General features: G+C 37.9%; 1 protein-coding gene across 8 annotated transcripts in view; it reads left to right on the top strand.

Annotated features, from left to right (window-relative positions):
- ZNF827 (zinc finger protein 827) overlaps positions 1–14394 on the top strand; it is a 108341-nt gene that overhangs the window by 63313 nt on the left and 30634 nt on the right. For all 8 annotated transcript variants that reach the window (XR_014882833.1, XM_085222153.1, XM_085222152.1 and 5 more), the window contains 3 exons: positions 5715–5963; positions 6661–6718; positions 10859–10962. Coding sequence is in view for 7 of the 8 variants with exons in the window: in XM_085222153.1 (XP_085078279.1) it covers positions 5715–5963; positions 6661–6718; positions 10859–10962 (411 nt within the window). In the remaining variant the exon portion in view is untranslated. The remainder of the gene's footprint in view (positions 1–5714; positions 5964–6660; positions 6719–10858; positions 10963–14394) is intronic.

Here is a 14394-nt window from a genome sequence, read left to right as displayed (position 1 = left end):
GTTGACTTCACCAGTGTTTTGGCAATGCAGCTCTCTACTTAGTGGCTGCCCACTCTGTATTATTATGTACTTTGATTCTGTTATAAATGCAGTACTCCACGTTTTCCTTTCTTGAACTTCTGAGGTTTCTGTCAGCCCGTTTCTCTATGCTGTTGAAGTCCCTCAATGCTGTCACTGCACTGCAGTGCGGCACTGCCTTCCAGGATGTCCACCACTTTCCCCAGTTTGGAATTGCCTCTGAACTTCCTAGGAGTGCACTCTTCCACATCATCCAAGTTGTTAATAAAGCCATTAAGAACTGTCAGCTAGACAGTATCCCTGACTGCAACCCGCTGAGGTTAGGGATACAGCCCTGCTTCTGCCATCTTGCAGTTCAGTTATCCAGTCCATGTTACTAGTTTGGCTATAATGGTAGTTCAGTGGTATCGGTGGTGTAATGATGCTAAAGACCTAACAAAAGTTAAGGTAACAAAATCTGTTGCTCTCAGTCTGTCCATGTAGTCAGTTGTTTTGTCATAAGAGACTATCAGGTTTATCGGGTATGATTTGCCGTTGGGAAACGAATGCTAACTTTTTCTAGACAGTCTTGTTTTTCAAGGGCCTGAAAGTGGCTTCCTACAGGATTTGCTCTATAATCATTAAGGAGACATAGGTTAGGCTGTCAGCCTCTAGACAGAATTAAATATACTGCTGTTAGCAATAGTACTTGGGGGAAGTAATGACTAATGATTATTTGTCCACATTTTGAAGTACAAACAGTATTTGTATACAAATAAACTTAACTATTGCCTTTTGCATCAGTGAAAAGTGATCTTACTAGACCAGATGTAATGCCGGGGGCTTGTTGATTGTAGGTATACTGCAATGGAGATGGACTCAGCATTTTATTCCACAGTCCTAATCCCACTTGTCTGAATCAGAGAAGTTACTGAAATGTGGTTGTCATGTTCCCAGAGATGCAGGGATGGTGCATGGAAGTCTCTCCATGGCATATAATTTGTCAGTTTGTGTACTGAGTGACCAGGATGGCTGGTATACCTTGACAACATCTGCTCTGCAGTGAAGATTTAGGAATATTCAGTGTCTGCTGTTGGTCCCTCTTGAGTTCTAGCCCCGTTTCTACAACTGTGAGGCAGACTGAGTCTAAGGAAATGCTTAGGATTCGGAAAGCTTGCTTTCTCATGTGTATTTTGAATCGCGTTGTCTTACTACTAGATGTCATTGTGCATATTGGTGTGTATCTATGCAGCAAATGCAGACATGTAAATGAACATCAATGCTCATAACTTGAGCAGGTGCATATTTTAACGTTTGTTATTGCTGCTTCTTATTTTGTAAAATAAGTACTCTTTTTTCATATCTTCTGAAGTGCTCCGGAAGTCTAGAATTGAGAGGTAGTAAATAGTGCCAATAGTGGCTTTATTTACCATTGTGTTACAATATGTATTTGGTTTTAAGATATCTTGATCCAGTAAAAAATGAAATCTTATCCCAGTATTTCTAGTTACAGTGGATGTTTTATGTTACTTGCTTATTCTGTTTATCTTCTTTCCATTTCCATGTGTCTGATACAGGTATTGGATTCTGGTTGTCCCAGCTTTAAATGAAGTAGCTTGAATGAAGTTTTAGCTCTTCTAAAACTTGGTTATCACTGTCTGAGGCTGTAGAGGGGCATTGCGTAGGGGTAAACTTCATAGCCACTTTTATTGCCATGCATACCTGAGGTAACATTGTCAGGCCTTCAGGACTGAATATTGTACCCTGAACTTTTAGGTAGCACAATTATTGCTCTGTGGGGTTTGTTTTTTTGTTTTGTTTTGTTTTGTTTCTTTTTCTTTTTTTTTTTTTTGTTCTGTTCTATTTTGAAAAAGTTTCATTACTTTGCTATTTTTTTCACTCAGAAGTTGTGGGAAAAATTACTTCTTTCTGCAAGAAGCCTATAAGTACTACATTATTGCATATCTGGTGTGGAAAACTGTCTCACATGGCATGAATAGTTCATTGAGGGTTTTGTAAATCAGCTGATTAAAGGTATACTCTAAAGAGCATCTCTGTAGCTTCATAATGATACATCCATATCTGCAATAATTCTTTCTAATTTTGTTAAGCTGCTTCTATATTGAAAACAAAAAACAAACAAACAAAAAAAGCAGAAAAAAGAAAAAAGGTGTATTAGGTCATTTAGTTCATCTGCTGCCAGAGGAGCAATGTTCACTGCTCTATGCTGTACTGTTGTTCTGAGCTTCATCCAGTTTAGTCTGAAATGAATAGCAGACCGTGTTTAAATCAATAGCAGACCAGATCACGGTCCGGATACTTCAAAGCTATTTGAATTGTTAGTCTCCACTGATTTTTTTTTTTTATTATTTTTTTATTTTTCCTGGGAATTGGATGTCTCTACTTCTATAAAAATCTGGGTGAAAAAGATTACTCCTGTGTACCAACTTCTGTATTGTGATACAATGCAGTTTATTTAACTTAGTCTGTTGCTAAGGAGAAATCCAAAAGTGGAAACAAACCAAAGCTGTTGTGACTTTGATTATTTGAATGGAGAGACTTTTCAGCGTACCCATCCTTGACTTTAAAATCATCAGCTGCACTATGACCATGTGAGATACCTACGAGAGGAGATGAGGGTTATTTCCTTATCCCACAAATGAACAGAAGGCAAAATAATCTTTAAGTTACAGTTTGACTGCCTGTACAATGAGATGTGTACGGCCGTAGCCTTAATTCCACCTAAGATGTTGCGCAGCTGGGTTGTCTGCCTGTGGCTTGTGACGTGGCTCTTGCTCATGGGACAGAAATTCTCTTCAGTTAGCATTGTAAAATTATCACAGAGAGCCTCCATGTCTTCTCTCTTTGTTGTTGGGAATTGGACTTTGACAGGATTCACATTTGTCAGGTACATGCTGCCAGGTCAGAAGGGTGCAGCTGCAGAGCTAAAGTTCAAAGGAAATTATCAAATATGTACATTTAGTTAGGGCTACTGGATTGCTAGCTGATTGCAGGGATGAGAAGGTCATTGGTGTTGCTCAACTATTGCCTTAGTTGGGTTGTATCAGTTTGTCTGATTGAAAAGCATTTGCGGACAGGGAATTCAGCTGTGTGGGGCAGGAACAGAAATAGAAAGAATATTTTAAAAGCAGAAAGAGCAACAAAGGTCAGCTTGACTCTGCGCCTAAATTTGGCAGCTGGGTGCAGAGCTCAGACTGTAGGACAGCTCGACAACTCATTTGTTTGTGGAGTTACCTGAGCTTTTATTGACAGTGTTACCTGATGCGTTCCTCTGCCATTCTGTGTGTACTTTCAGTGCACAGCATATTATCTTTTCACTTCTCAACACAGATGCAGTGTTCTGTAGCTTTATGATAAGAGACTAATTTAAGCTTGAAAAAATAAAAAAATAAAAAAAATTGTCTAGCAGGGGAAAAAGGCATTATATAATAGTATTTTCAACTCCTCTTCATTTGAGAATTCTCTATAATAATTTTCATATCTGGTGGATCGTGGTAGATTGTAAAGATTTTTCTCAGTGTTGTTTTGAAAGGTCAAGAAATGTCATAAGAAAAGACCAAAAGCACTTCATGTAAATCACTCCTGGAGCATAACCAAGTAGCTTTTATCTCCTGGCTTTGATTTTTATTTTTTTTTTATTTTGAGATCTGCAAGTAGCAAAACCACTTTTTCCTCCACTTAAGGACAGCAGAGGAGAAACATAAACCAAGGGGATGAAAAAGTGGAACACGTCCATTTAAATTCATGTGAGATGTGTATGCCTGCATACTAAAAGGATTCTGTTCATCTTGGCTTGAGGCTAGGAGATGACACCAACCAACTGGCTATCCTCAGGATGTTATCAGGAATGACCATACCATGTTTTGGTACCCCTGAGTATTATTGTAGTGTGGAAAAAAAAAAAAGGATGGTGTTTGGAACATTTGTACTTGGAGTAAAGTTTGTGAGGCTGACACATTTGTATTTGCTTTAGAGAGGAGGGAAAGGCGGAGAGGATAGCAACAGATTAATTTATCAAGTGTACTTACTGTTTGTTTTTTTTTTTTTCACTTTTCTTTCAGACCCAGATTTGATAGAAAAATACCATTTATGGGGTTGGGGTTTTTTTGCAGTTTGTTTGTTTTTCTTACAAACTGGTGCTCATTTATTTATTTTAATATTATATCTTTATAAGTTTGAAATTCGTCAGATAAGAAGAAAATTTCCATGTGAGGATGCTCATTGTACAAAATGCCTCCATTCAATCTGAACGAGTTTCCCAGTCTGAACAAGAGCCAGACTGCTCTCTCAGGTCTTACTCCGCTTGGCATTTAAACTCCGTGCTGCTCTGGCTCTCAGTGTGCTGTGGTATCTCTGCCTTAATATGGCCTCTTTCCCCGAGTGCTAGATTTGCCTTTTCTTCCTTTGGCTTCTGAAGTTCAAAGTCATGCTTTACCTTGACTCCCCCTCTGGAGGCTACCCAGGCTATTTTAGGGCATGTGCCCTAAAGTAAATGGAATCAGATTATTCTTAAGGTCTTGAGGATCTTGATCAGTAGCAAAAGTACGTATACAGGTTTAGGCAAAAAGAATAAATCCCATTGGACATTTTTCTGAATCTAGAATCATAGATTTTTGTTAGAACAGTTTCTCACCTGGAAGGCCGTTCTGCTACGTAACTGTGTTCATACACTGATTTATTTCCTTGAGTCTGCCTTTCTTCTTAGGCTGCCTGTTTCCCAAGTGTGTGGTCAGCATCCAAACAGAAGAGGCGACACACCTGGTTGGGCCGTTCCACCATTATAGATATGTGTCCTTTCAGCAGCACTCTGAAAGAAGATCATTAGAAAAACTCATCATCTCTCTCTGATCTAAATTTCAGGTCTTTAACTTCTTTTTTCACAGTTGAAAATCTGAATCAAGAAGGGAGTGTGGTAGCCGGATTACCTTGGGTCCTTGTTTTTGAGATTTCAGAGCTTTTCTTCTGAAGAAAAAATGATTGCTAACCTTGCAGCCAGATCAGCATTCAGCAGCACCTGAGAAGTCACACATGTAGGACATGAACTACACACTGGCTTCTAAATTGTAGTTTTCTACATTTAGTACACTAGAGAGGAAGACAGACCTGGAAAGATATGGGCGTATGAAAGCTAGTCATCAAGGTTATTGGGTCTTGTAATACTTCAGGGAGTATCAAAGGTTGTAACCTGTTAGAAAACTGCTCATCTCATCTTGAAAAGAGAGTGGAAGATGAGCAGATGAGGTTTCTACCTCCACCCCATACCAGCATTTCCAACTAAATGTGCTGCTACTGCTCTGATAGAGATTAATTAAGAGTTTGTAAGATAATTTCAGTGCCCAGCTTTGAAGAGCTAGTTTTTAGTTGTAACTCCATGTAATACATAAAAGTAAAGCTTCACAAACTGGGATATGATTACACAGCGTTCATAGAAAATGATGAAATTCTCAGATTTGCAAATATGCAGTTTTCTGCTCTGTAGTTTTAAAGTATTATTTTCAAGAGATTTATTCTATTTATAAACTCCCAGAAGAATATTGTAGCAGTCAGCTGCTTGCTTCTCTTACCATTTGCTGTTATAGGGTATACAAATTAAACTTTGTAATTGATATTCCTGCTTTGAGTGCTCTGAAAAATTGTAACCTAATTAAGTAATTGTGGTGGCTTTTTTTTTTTTTTTTTTTAATACCTATTTGCAGCTGAGAGTTACAAGGAAACCCAGACTGTAAAGATAAAAGAAGAACCAATGGAAGTTGACATTCATGATTCACAGACTTCAGTGTCACCCAGCCAACCCAGCCAAAATGTTGGCTACAGCACTTTATTAGGGCGAGACATTAGTGAGCACATCCAGAAGGCACCAGAAGGTCGTGTGATCCCAGAACGAAATCTGTTCAGCCAGGATATATCAGTGAAGATGGCATCTGAGCTGCTCTTCCAGTTATCAGGTAAAAGCAGTGAAAATAGTTGAAAGCAGAGTTTAAAGAGCAAAAAGAGATCGTGTATAATCATTAAGGTGCCACGGAAGTATGAGATTGCTAAGGCTGAAGCATAATAGGAGGTAGAGCCCTTCTACCTTTGCATGTGAAATACAGAAGTCTTGCCAAATGTTCCCCATATGTTTTAGAGCACTGTGACGGTCTGATCAGGTTTGTAGTATCTGAACTGAATTGGAAATGCCAGAGTTCAACTCTTGTATTTTTGAAGGCTAATTAAACGATTAGTGACAACTGGTTGATTGAGGCCTTGGAATATAAGGGAACATATGGGTAGTTACTGTCATAAATGGGCAGTGTCTGCAGTGTACAGTGCTCCTGAAGTTGTGCTGTCCATTTCTCTCCACACAGAAGGTCAACCTCAGCTTTTGCATCCATGCAGTGATTTGAGCTCTGTTTAATGAAAGCTTGTAGTGCACATGGAGCACTGACACTGAAATGTGAAGGTGAAAAATATTGGTATTGGTTATACTTTTTTTAAAAGCTGTGCTTATTCTGAAATCATATTGTGACCACTTCCCCTTAAATTATTCTGGATTATACTGTAATCAGAAAGCATTAAATTTTAATTAATATTCTGCTGAATAAAATTTGATAGGGAAAATATGACATATCCTATAATCATAAAAAAATGTACGTTCCTCTGCAGAAAAGGTGAGCAAAGAGCACAATCACAATAAAGATAACACCATCAGAACTACAGTCAGGTAAGCACAGTCTGTTGTTATCCATAACTCTGTAATGTAAATGGCATTGCTGAGTTTTGCCTGTAAACTTGGATATGTCTCTCTCTTGCAAATATGACCTGATATTACAAGTGTAAGATATTTTCTTTTAGTAATGGAACCTCTGTGTGAGAAGTGACACCAATAGATATGATTTCTTAGTGTCCATGTTGCAAAAGGCCTTTGGGCCAAAATGACTGTTCTCACAGTCAAGTAATCACGCTTGGTTTTCAGAATTGTTTTCTGCGTGTGCTTTTTTTCTGCAAAAACCAAAGCTTAATTGAAACTGCATAGTACATGCAGTGCTTGAGGGAAGAACAGGCTGACAACTGGATTTTAAGACATGGACCAATGTAAGAAGAGGTGTTGTGATTCAGTCTTCTGTCAAACTTGGACTTCTTGAATAAAATTGCAGTTTGATATTTCTGAATCTTCTCAATGCCTTCCAGAGATGGATTTTTAAAAGACTGTAAGAGACAATGCTAATGAAACTTTTGTTCATGATTACAGTCACATTAACACAATATGTGAAATTATGCAGGAATGAAAAATATGATTCAATTATAGCATGTGTTGTTAAAGAAATATGCCCTTTACTGTATTTTGGCTGGGAACATACTGACAAGTTGTTTAAATATGTGAGCAGCAAAGTGAGGTGCTCTAAGGGAAAAATTGAAAGCTATTCTGGAATAACTGGCAACTAGAATTGGTAAAAACTTAGAAGCCCATGGTTAGGAGTAAGCAGGAATTGACTTCGGCTCTCATCCACCCTTTGAGACAAGAACACATACACATATGTCCTCCCTGAAAGTTCTGTGGTCATTGTGGGTGGTTTTGCAGACCGACTGTGGCTGAAGCATTGGAGAGTTCCTTCAGAGATAGAGTAAGACCTTTGGGGTCTCTGCAGCCCTTCCTGCAGAAATCCCCTGCATGTACAATGTTTGATAACTAAGGCAGCTTTGTCTAGACAGAATTTGAAAAGCATTTCAGTTGCAGAAGAAAAGGTCTCTGAAATGTGCTAATCTTAAATTCCTAGACCCATCTCCTCCTTTCATGGTAACTATAATAAATTTGTTTTAATAAACTGAACAACCTAGTAAATGTCCATCAGGGATTTTTTGATCTTACAGGTTGAAAGAGAATGAAATCGAGCTTTTTAACTTCTGGTTACTGAGAATGCTTTTCGTATTTGCTAGTTTGGGAACTTGTGGGATATGGAGACTGCACAGACTTCCCTTTTCTTCTTAAAAAGCATAAGCCTGAAAGATGCTTATACAGTTGAATGCACATATCGTCCAACTACTCATTAACCACCCAATATGTGTTGCAGGGAGGGGTGACAAATAGTTGGTAGAAAATAGATTTTAGTGTCTTGTGATATCACCAGCAGGACTGGTGTGAGAATCCAGAGCTACTTTTGGATCTATCAAAAATAGTTCAAACTGGAAAGGTTGAGGACAGTACAGACAACCTTCCTTCTTACAAGGCTGCTGCCTTGTAAGAGAATAGCACAGTTGGCTGTTGTCTAACTTGCACTGAATTGTACTGAGAAGTCCTGGTAATGGCTGCTACCCATCAGTGTTTGAAAAGCAGAGTGCCCAACTGAATTCTTGTCTTACCTATCAATCAGTATGAATAAGAAGAGCTTCTTAAGGACAAGCGAATCAGTCTACTAAATCCTGCGCGTTCCAACAGATTGACTCAAAAGACCTTGCTGAAAAAAGAAACAAAGCACCCCAAATCAAGCAAACAGCTGGAAGTCTTTACTGGTAAGAGTACGGCACCTCTCAAAAATAGAATGTGATGGAGCAGCCAGTGGAGAATAGAGGCACGAAGGCTGTATTAAGAAAACGTGTAGTGTTGCAGTTTGGCTCACCAACCTACATCTGGAGTCATGACAGAAAGGCACTGGAATCATAATTGTTATGTGAAGTTTGCTGACAGCTGCAGAGTCAAGGTGAGGTCAGTGTCATCCACCTGTGAGTAATTGGGCAGTGGAGAGATTCAGCTGTGTCATTGGTGAGTGTCTTAAATCAGCCAAGTCCAGCAAGAAGGGGATACACAAGCTCTTCTTTTTTATATATTTTACTCCATATTAACATTTCTGTCTCCCGTCTGTTGCTATTCTTCTTGTGAATATTCCTGGACTGTGTAAGCACATACTTCCATATGACTTTGCTCAAGCAGCCAAAACTGGCAAGGTTTCCTCACAGTTCAATGGCTGAGTGAGATGGTAGAACCTGCCATCTGCGATAAGAAGAAAGAAAGCGGAGAAGCAAATGATCTGGAAGTGAGTACGCCAGCATGAGATGCCAAGATAAGTTTCTTTCATCTAGAGAACTGTGTAGACAGAAAACTGGAAAAGTGCAGCCAGAAGAAAAAAAAAGAAAAAAAAAAAAGGAAAGCTTAATCTTCATCAGAAGGGACTTTACAAAGAGACTGAGAACAACGTCTGTAGTTTCTGCGTTGCAGGAACTCTGCATTTATACTTTGGATTGAGAATTGGAGGGCATACCCACTGAAATAGAACCAGTAATGGGCTGACACTGAAGAGACTCATCTGCCATTCTAGAAAAAGGTTAAAAAAAAAAAAAAAAAGGCATATCCAGGGATGGTTCTGTAATCCACTGGAGGCTGATGGCAAAGAGGAGAGATCCTTAAAACACAAGCACAGTGCAGTCTTCAAAAGCAACTTACTGAGGATTTATATCCTAAACTAAAATAGATGAGCTCTGTTGTCTAGAACTAGCAGTGGACAGTGAGCCAGTGAGTGAATCTACAAGCAGGCAGTCCAGCGTGGAAAGCTGAGTGGATTACATGATTTTGAAGAGTTACAACAATTACAAAACTTCTTTTTATTGGTGTTTGCTTTTTTTTTTCCAAATCATTATTAAGCCACTGAGAGGAATGTTGCATTGAAGTATGCCGTATTTTTATATAGCGTCAGTCTGTTTTATATTATGTCACCCTTGAGGGGGAATGTGAGTCTTGGAAAAATGAACTTTTGCGCATGTGGGCAGCAGCTCTTCACCTTATTGTGATTAATCAGGTATCTGCATACAGTGAACTGCTCAAGTTTGGTGCAGCTTCATGCTTTTCATCGAGCTCAACCTGTTTGACTGTTTATGGTTATGTTCAAACTTATGCAGAAATAGCAAAATACCCCACTAACTGTCACGTATAAAACAGCAAAAAATAAATAGTACTAAAAATCAAGGCAAACAAAAAACCTTTTTTGTCAGCTTGTTGAGGAATCTCAATACAATACAGATCAGATTTAAATTCAATTCCCATTTTGCTTAGAAGAAATTCATCCTTTGTATGCACATGGAATATAGTACATTAGAGAAAAGCTGTCCAAAAAGAAGTACCCTTGTCCATTCTTAATTTTTTATGTACTTCTTACCAACGTCTTTATTGTGCAGAAGGCATCATAGTTTCTGTTACAGCATTTAATTGAGCAGAAAACAAAATACTTTCACAGAAATGCCCATTCACTATTGGAATTAACTTTTTACCTCCTGTTAATTAAAACCAAAGCATGGTCTACTTTTTAGAATCAAGCAGTTGGTGATTTATGCTCTGTTTGGGAAGTCACCATTCAGTTAGATTCTATTAATTGTTTCCTGCTCTAGAAGTGGAATTAATTGAGTTAATTTCATACATGGAATGCTCTGTCAATAGAGAACAGTTCAGCATCTCAACCTAAAATTTGAAAAGCTTTGTTTTGAATGTAATTACTGTATTCCTGAGGTTATTAAATACTTTAAAATATTTAATATATTTTCCACGTGTTTGGGGAGTAGAATACAGATTTTTGAATTGATTTTCTTTACCTATATTGTGATGTGATATAACAAATCTGAGTTGTTGAAATACTGTAATGAAAAGCATTTTGGGAAGACTTCAGTTTTTGCTCCACAATGCGGTTTTCCCAAAGCTTGCCTCTTCTCCACACCTTACCTCACAGTCTGGTTGTCTTTCAGCACGAAGTCCGTAAATTAAGCAGGGCTTTTAACAAGATGATATTTATTATACTGAGAGGTTAAAGTAAAAATTATTGATTACTTTTTCTATTAACTGCTGTTTTGTTTACAAGAAGATGTCTTATTTCCCCGACAGCCCTTACTTTTCTGAAGACACATTTAGACAATCACCATTCACTTCCAACTCAAAAGATCTCCTGCCTAACGAAACTGCTCTTCATGGAAGGACATCTGCACCAGGTCAGACACCTTTTTTTTCATTAGTTACTAAATTGGGTTTTTTTAGTTCGTAGTTTTTAAATTATTGTTATTTTCTTACTGTCAACATTACCACTTGACTACTGCTCTTAAAATGTAGTTGCTTTGTCAAAGGACAACTCTTTCCATCACAGTAAATGCTTACAATTAAGAAGAAAAGTTAAATGCTGCTGAATTATTTGTGTTAATTCTTTTTGAGCAACAATTTCTGTGAACTGTAAAAGGACAGAAAGTCCACATAACAGATGAAATGCAGGATTGTTAACGGAGGTGGGGGTTTTGTGTTCATCTGTGTCCCACATTTAAAGGAACTGACGTCTGATTACTACCTGCTCTTTTCCTGTTGCTTGCTGTTCCATCTCTCAAAGTATAGATGAAACGTTCACAATGTATATATCAGAATGGCTGAGCTTGGCAATGAGTTTTCCCGCCTTTAGCAATTATTTAAGAACACATTTGGAAAGATGTGGATTTCTTGCAACGTACTGTAAAGCTTTAGTATCTGCGGGTGCAGTCCTACTGATTTTTCAGAACTAGCTGACAGTCATTTTATATCCAGATATAACCTGGGCTATATTCTTAGTTAAAACAGAAAAGGCAGATGAATACTATTACCTTCCAAGATGGCACTGAATATATGCACAAACTTAATATGTGCCTTTACTGTTCTGCTGCAAAATATTTCGTTTGCTAGTTCACTGGTATCTGCTCTTAAATTAATAGCTCTTGAGTTCTAAAGGTCAGTAATTACACAGCCAGCTGTAGTGGGGGTTATTCACCTTTTCTTAGCCATCAATAAAGTTTTGGGCATGTTACTGCTAATTTTCAGCTATAGACTGTCATTTAATTTACAACTTAACAGACCCTTCTTTTTTTTTTAATGCTTGAATAGTCATTTGACAGCTTCTGATGTGGCAGATGAGGTGAAGAACTAGATGTTGTCTACGGGTAAATATGCATGGCAGAAAAAGAATAAAATTTGTAGCATAAGAACAAGGGTCTTCAGGCTATCCCCAGCCATGCTTTCTCACAAATGCAGCGTTTTTTGTAAACTAGGGCTAAGAGAAGCAATGATACTTTTAAGTACTAAAATGTAAACCAAATTTGCACTTCAATTCTGGCTTTTGACAGTGACGTAACATAGAATATTCATATACCCAGATGACAGACAGGAACTCTTGGGCTCCTCGGGCAGTATTCAGTACCTCAGAGGATGTGGCATCTAGCAGTAATGCTCTTACATCATACTGAGATGGATGCGTAAGAATTCTAATTCTCTGTAAGACCTTAAGTGAGGGCCTTTAAACCTACAGATGGGTTTTGGTGACATGTTTAATCTCTTGCCTAAGAGATGTAAATTATCTTGTTGGTTAGTAGATCCTGGAGTGTTAAAATGTGTGTTGAGATGTTTTTTGTATGATTGTGATTCTTGGTATTCTGCTTCATGAAATGTGAGTAATAACTAGATGGATCTGTGAATTTTAACACTTTCTGCTCTGTGATTATTATTACATAATATACAGAATAGCAGTATATATACAGAAAATTAAAAAAAAAATACAATTATTTATTTATTTGGAACAACACTATCATGCACTTCACAGATTCGTAAAAAATTCTTGAACCTGAACAGAAACTTCACAGTAGCATTGGGAATGTTATTGGATTTTCTAAAATTGATTACAAATGTGATATTCATGTAAAAGAATGGTAGAATAACAACAGATAGATATTCTGTTAGTTTCAGCCTCGCAGGAAGAAATTATCTCTGAGGTGCTGTGGATAGCTCAGACAAAGCTTAATCCCTGCCGAGAGCAGCATAAAGGAGCAATAACAAACCATTGTAAAAGCCAACAGGATGTAACAGAAAATGCTGTGGAAATGTGTATGTGGCATCACGTGGATAAATGCGTGCCTTCAGTTGAGATCTGTTGTATTTCATCTCTGAAATAAGATAGTAAGAACTAGAAGAGAACAGCATATAAAATGACAGTTAATTCAGCTCATCTACTAAAATACAAGCAAATCAACTGCCACCAGCCAGCAGCATTCAGTAAGCAGTATCCAAATCCCACATCCAAAAATGCCAGTCTGTATCACTGTCTCCCCACTGAACTAGTGGGGGCTGATGAACAAGTGTGGGGTCTGAGCTGTTGTTCTGCACTGGCTCTCTATGGAGAGACATGACTCAAGCAGGCATAGCAGCATGAGGAAAGGAAGCCTTTGCTGCAGGTCTGGGTGACCTTGGTGGAACCTCATGTACATGCTTCTTTTTAAGAGAGAGGCATCAGTATGAATAGGTGTATCCCTAGATTCTTGGAAAATTTATGTGTGCTGTCTTTATGTGTTTATGTCTTCTTGGCACCCTAGCTGAAGAGGAATTGGGAAAAGTGACAGGAACATAGGACAGTCAGATACTGCATATGTCAAGTTCCATTCTTTTTTATAATAGGTAACAACATTATGTAATATCCTTTTTTTTTTTTTTTATCAAGCTCTGTTTAAAATCTGTCGTCCTTATCATTTGTACAAGAACCCTGTTTCAGAAGCTCACTCTTCGTAAGAGCTGGACTGCCCTCAGCCAGAATTTACTTAAAGCGAGTTCTACTTTTTTTCTTCTACCAGTGCTGTCCTTCAGCTGTGATAATTCTTCTCTTTTGTGGGCTTATTTGATAGGCTACCTTATGTCCCCTTAATCTGATCTTTGGAAAAGTAAGCCAGTCCACATCTTTTAGTCTCTGTTAATATGACAGAGATTCCATTCCTTGACCAACATCATAGCCTTTTTCTGCCCCTGTTTAGGGAAATTAGTTTATGCAAATATGTGCAGTCAGAACCATATGTGCTATTTTGCAGAAGATCTTACAAATTACTTTCTTCTGTGGCATGAAATCTTCTTCATGTACATTGGAAATACCTCCCTCAATTAATCATGGTTTTTAACTCCAACACTCTGATGACTTGCAATTCACTTACTAATCAAATACTAACAAGGTTTTCTTCTCCCTTAATATTTTCAGCTCATGATTCTACAGCATGTAAGAGCAATTCTTGTTGCAACTTCATAAGTATATGACCTTTTAATTTGAATTGTATCACTATTATTGTAGCTGTCAAAATTATTTCTTTAATACTCAGAAATTTCTGCATATTTCTGCTTTTTTTTTTTTAATGCAATGCTGTTTTTCATGTTCAAGATACTAAAGAGGATTTTTAGTATGGTTAGTCCACAGTTCTGTCTGTCAGACCACGCGGTAGCAGCCCTTCAGCCTAGTGCTTTCCTTCTTACTGCAATCCAATTCTCTTTGTACTCAGTTTATTAGGAAATTGCAAGATCAGGAATTTAAGAGGAAGAGATCACTTTGTAGGGCATTGAGTATACAGGATCCTCAAAGAGTATGAAATAATTAGGAA

The sequence above is a fragment of the Meleagris gallopavo genome, chromosome 4 (genome assembly GCF_905368555.1).
Source record: "Meleagris gallopavo chromosome 4, MGAL_WU_HG_1.1, whole genome shotgun sequence".
In the NCBI taxonomy this organism is placed as follows: Eukaryota; Metazoa; Chordata; class Aves; order Galliformes; family Phasianidae; genus Meleagris; species Meleagris gallopavo.
Note: the sequence above shows the minus strand (reverse complement) of the source record. Positions and strands in the feature narration are given on the sequence as shown.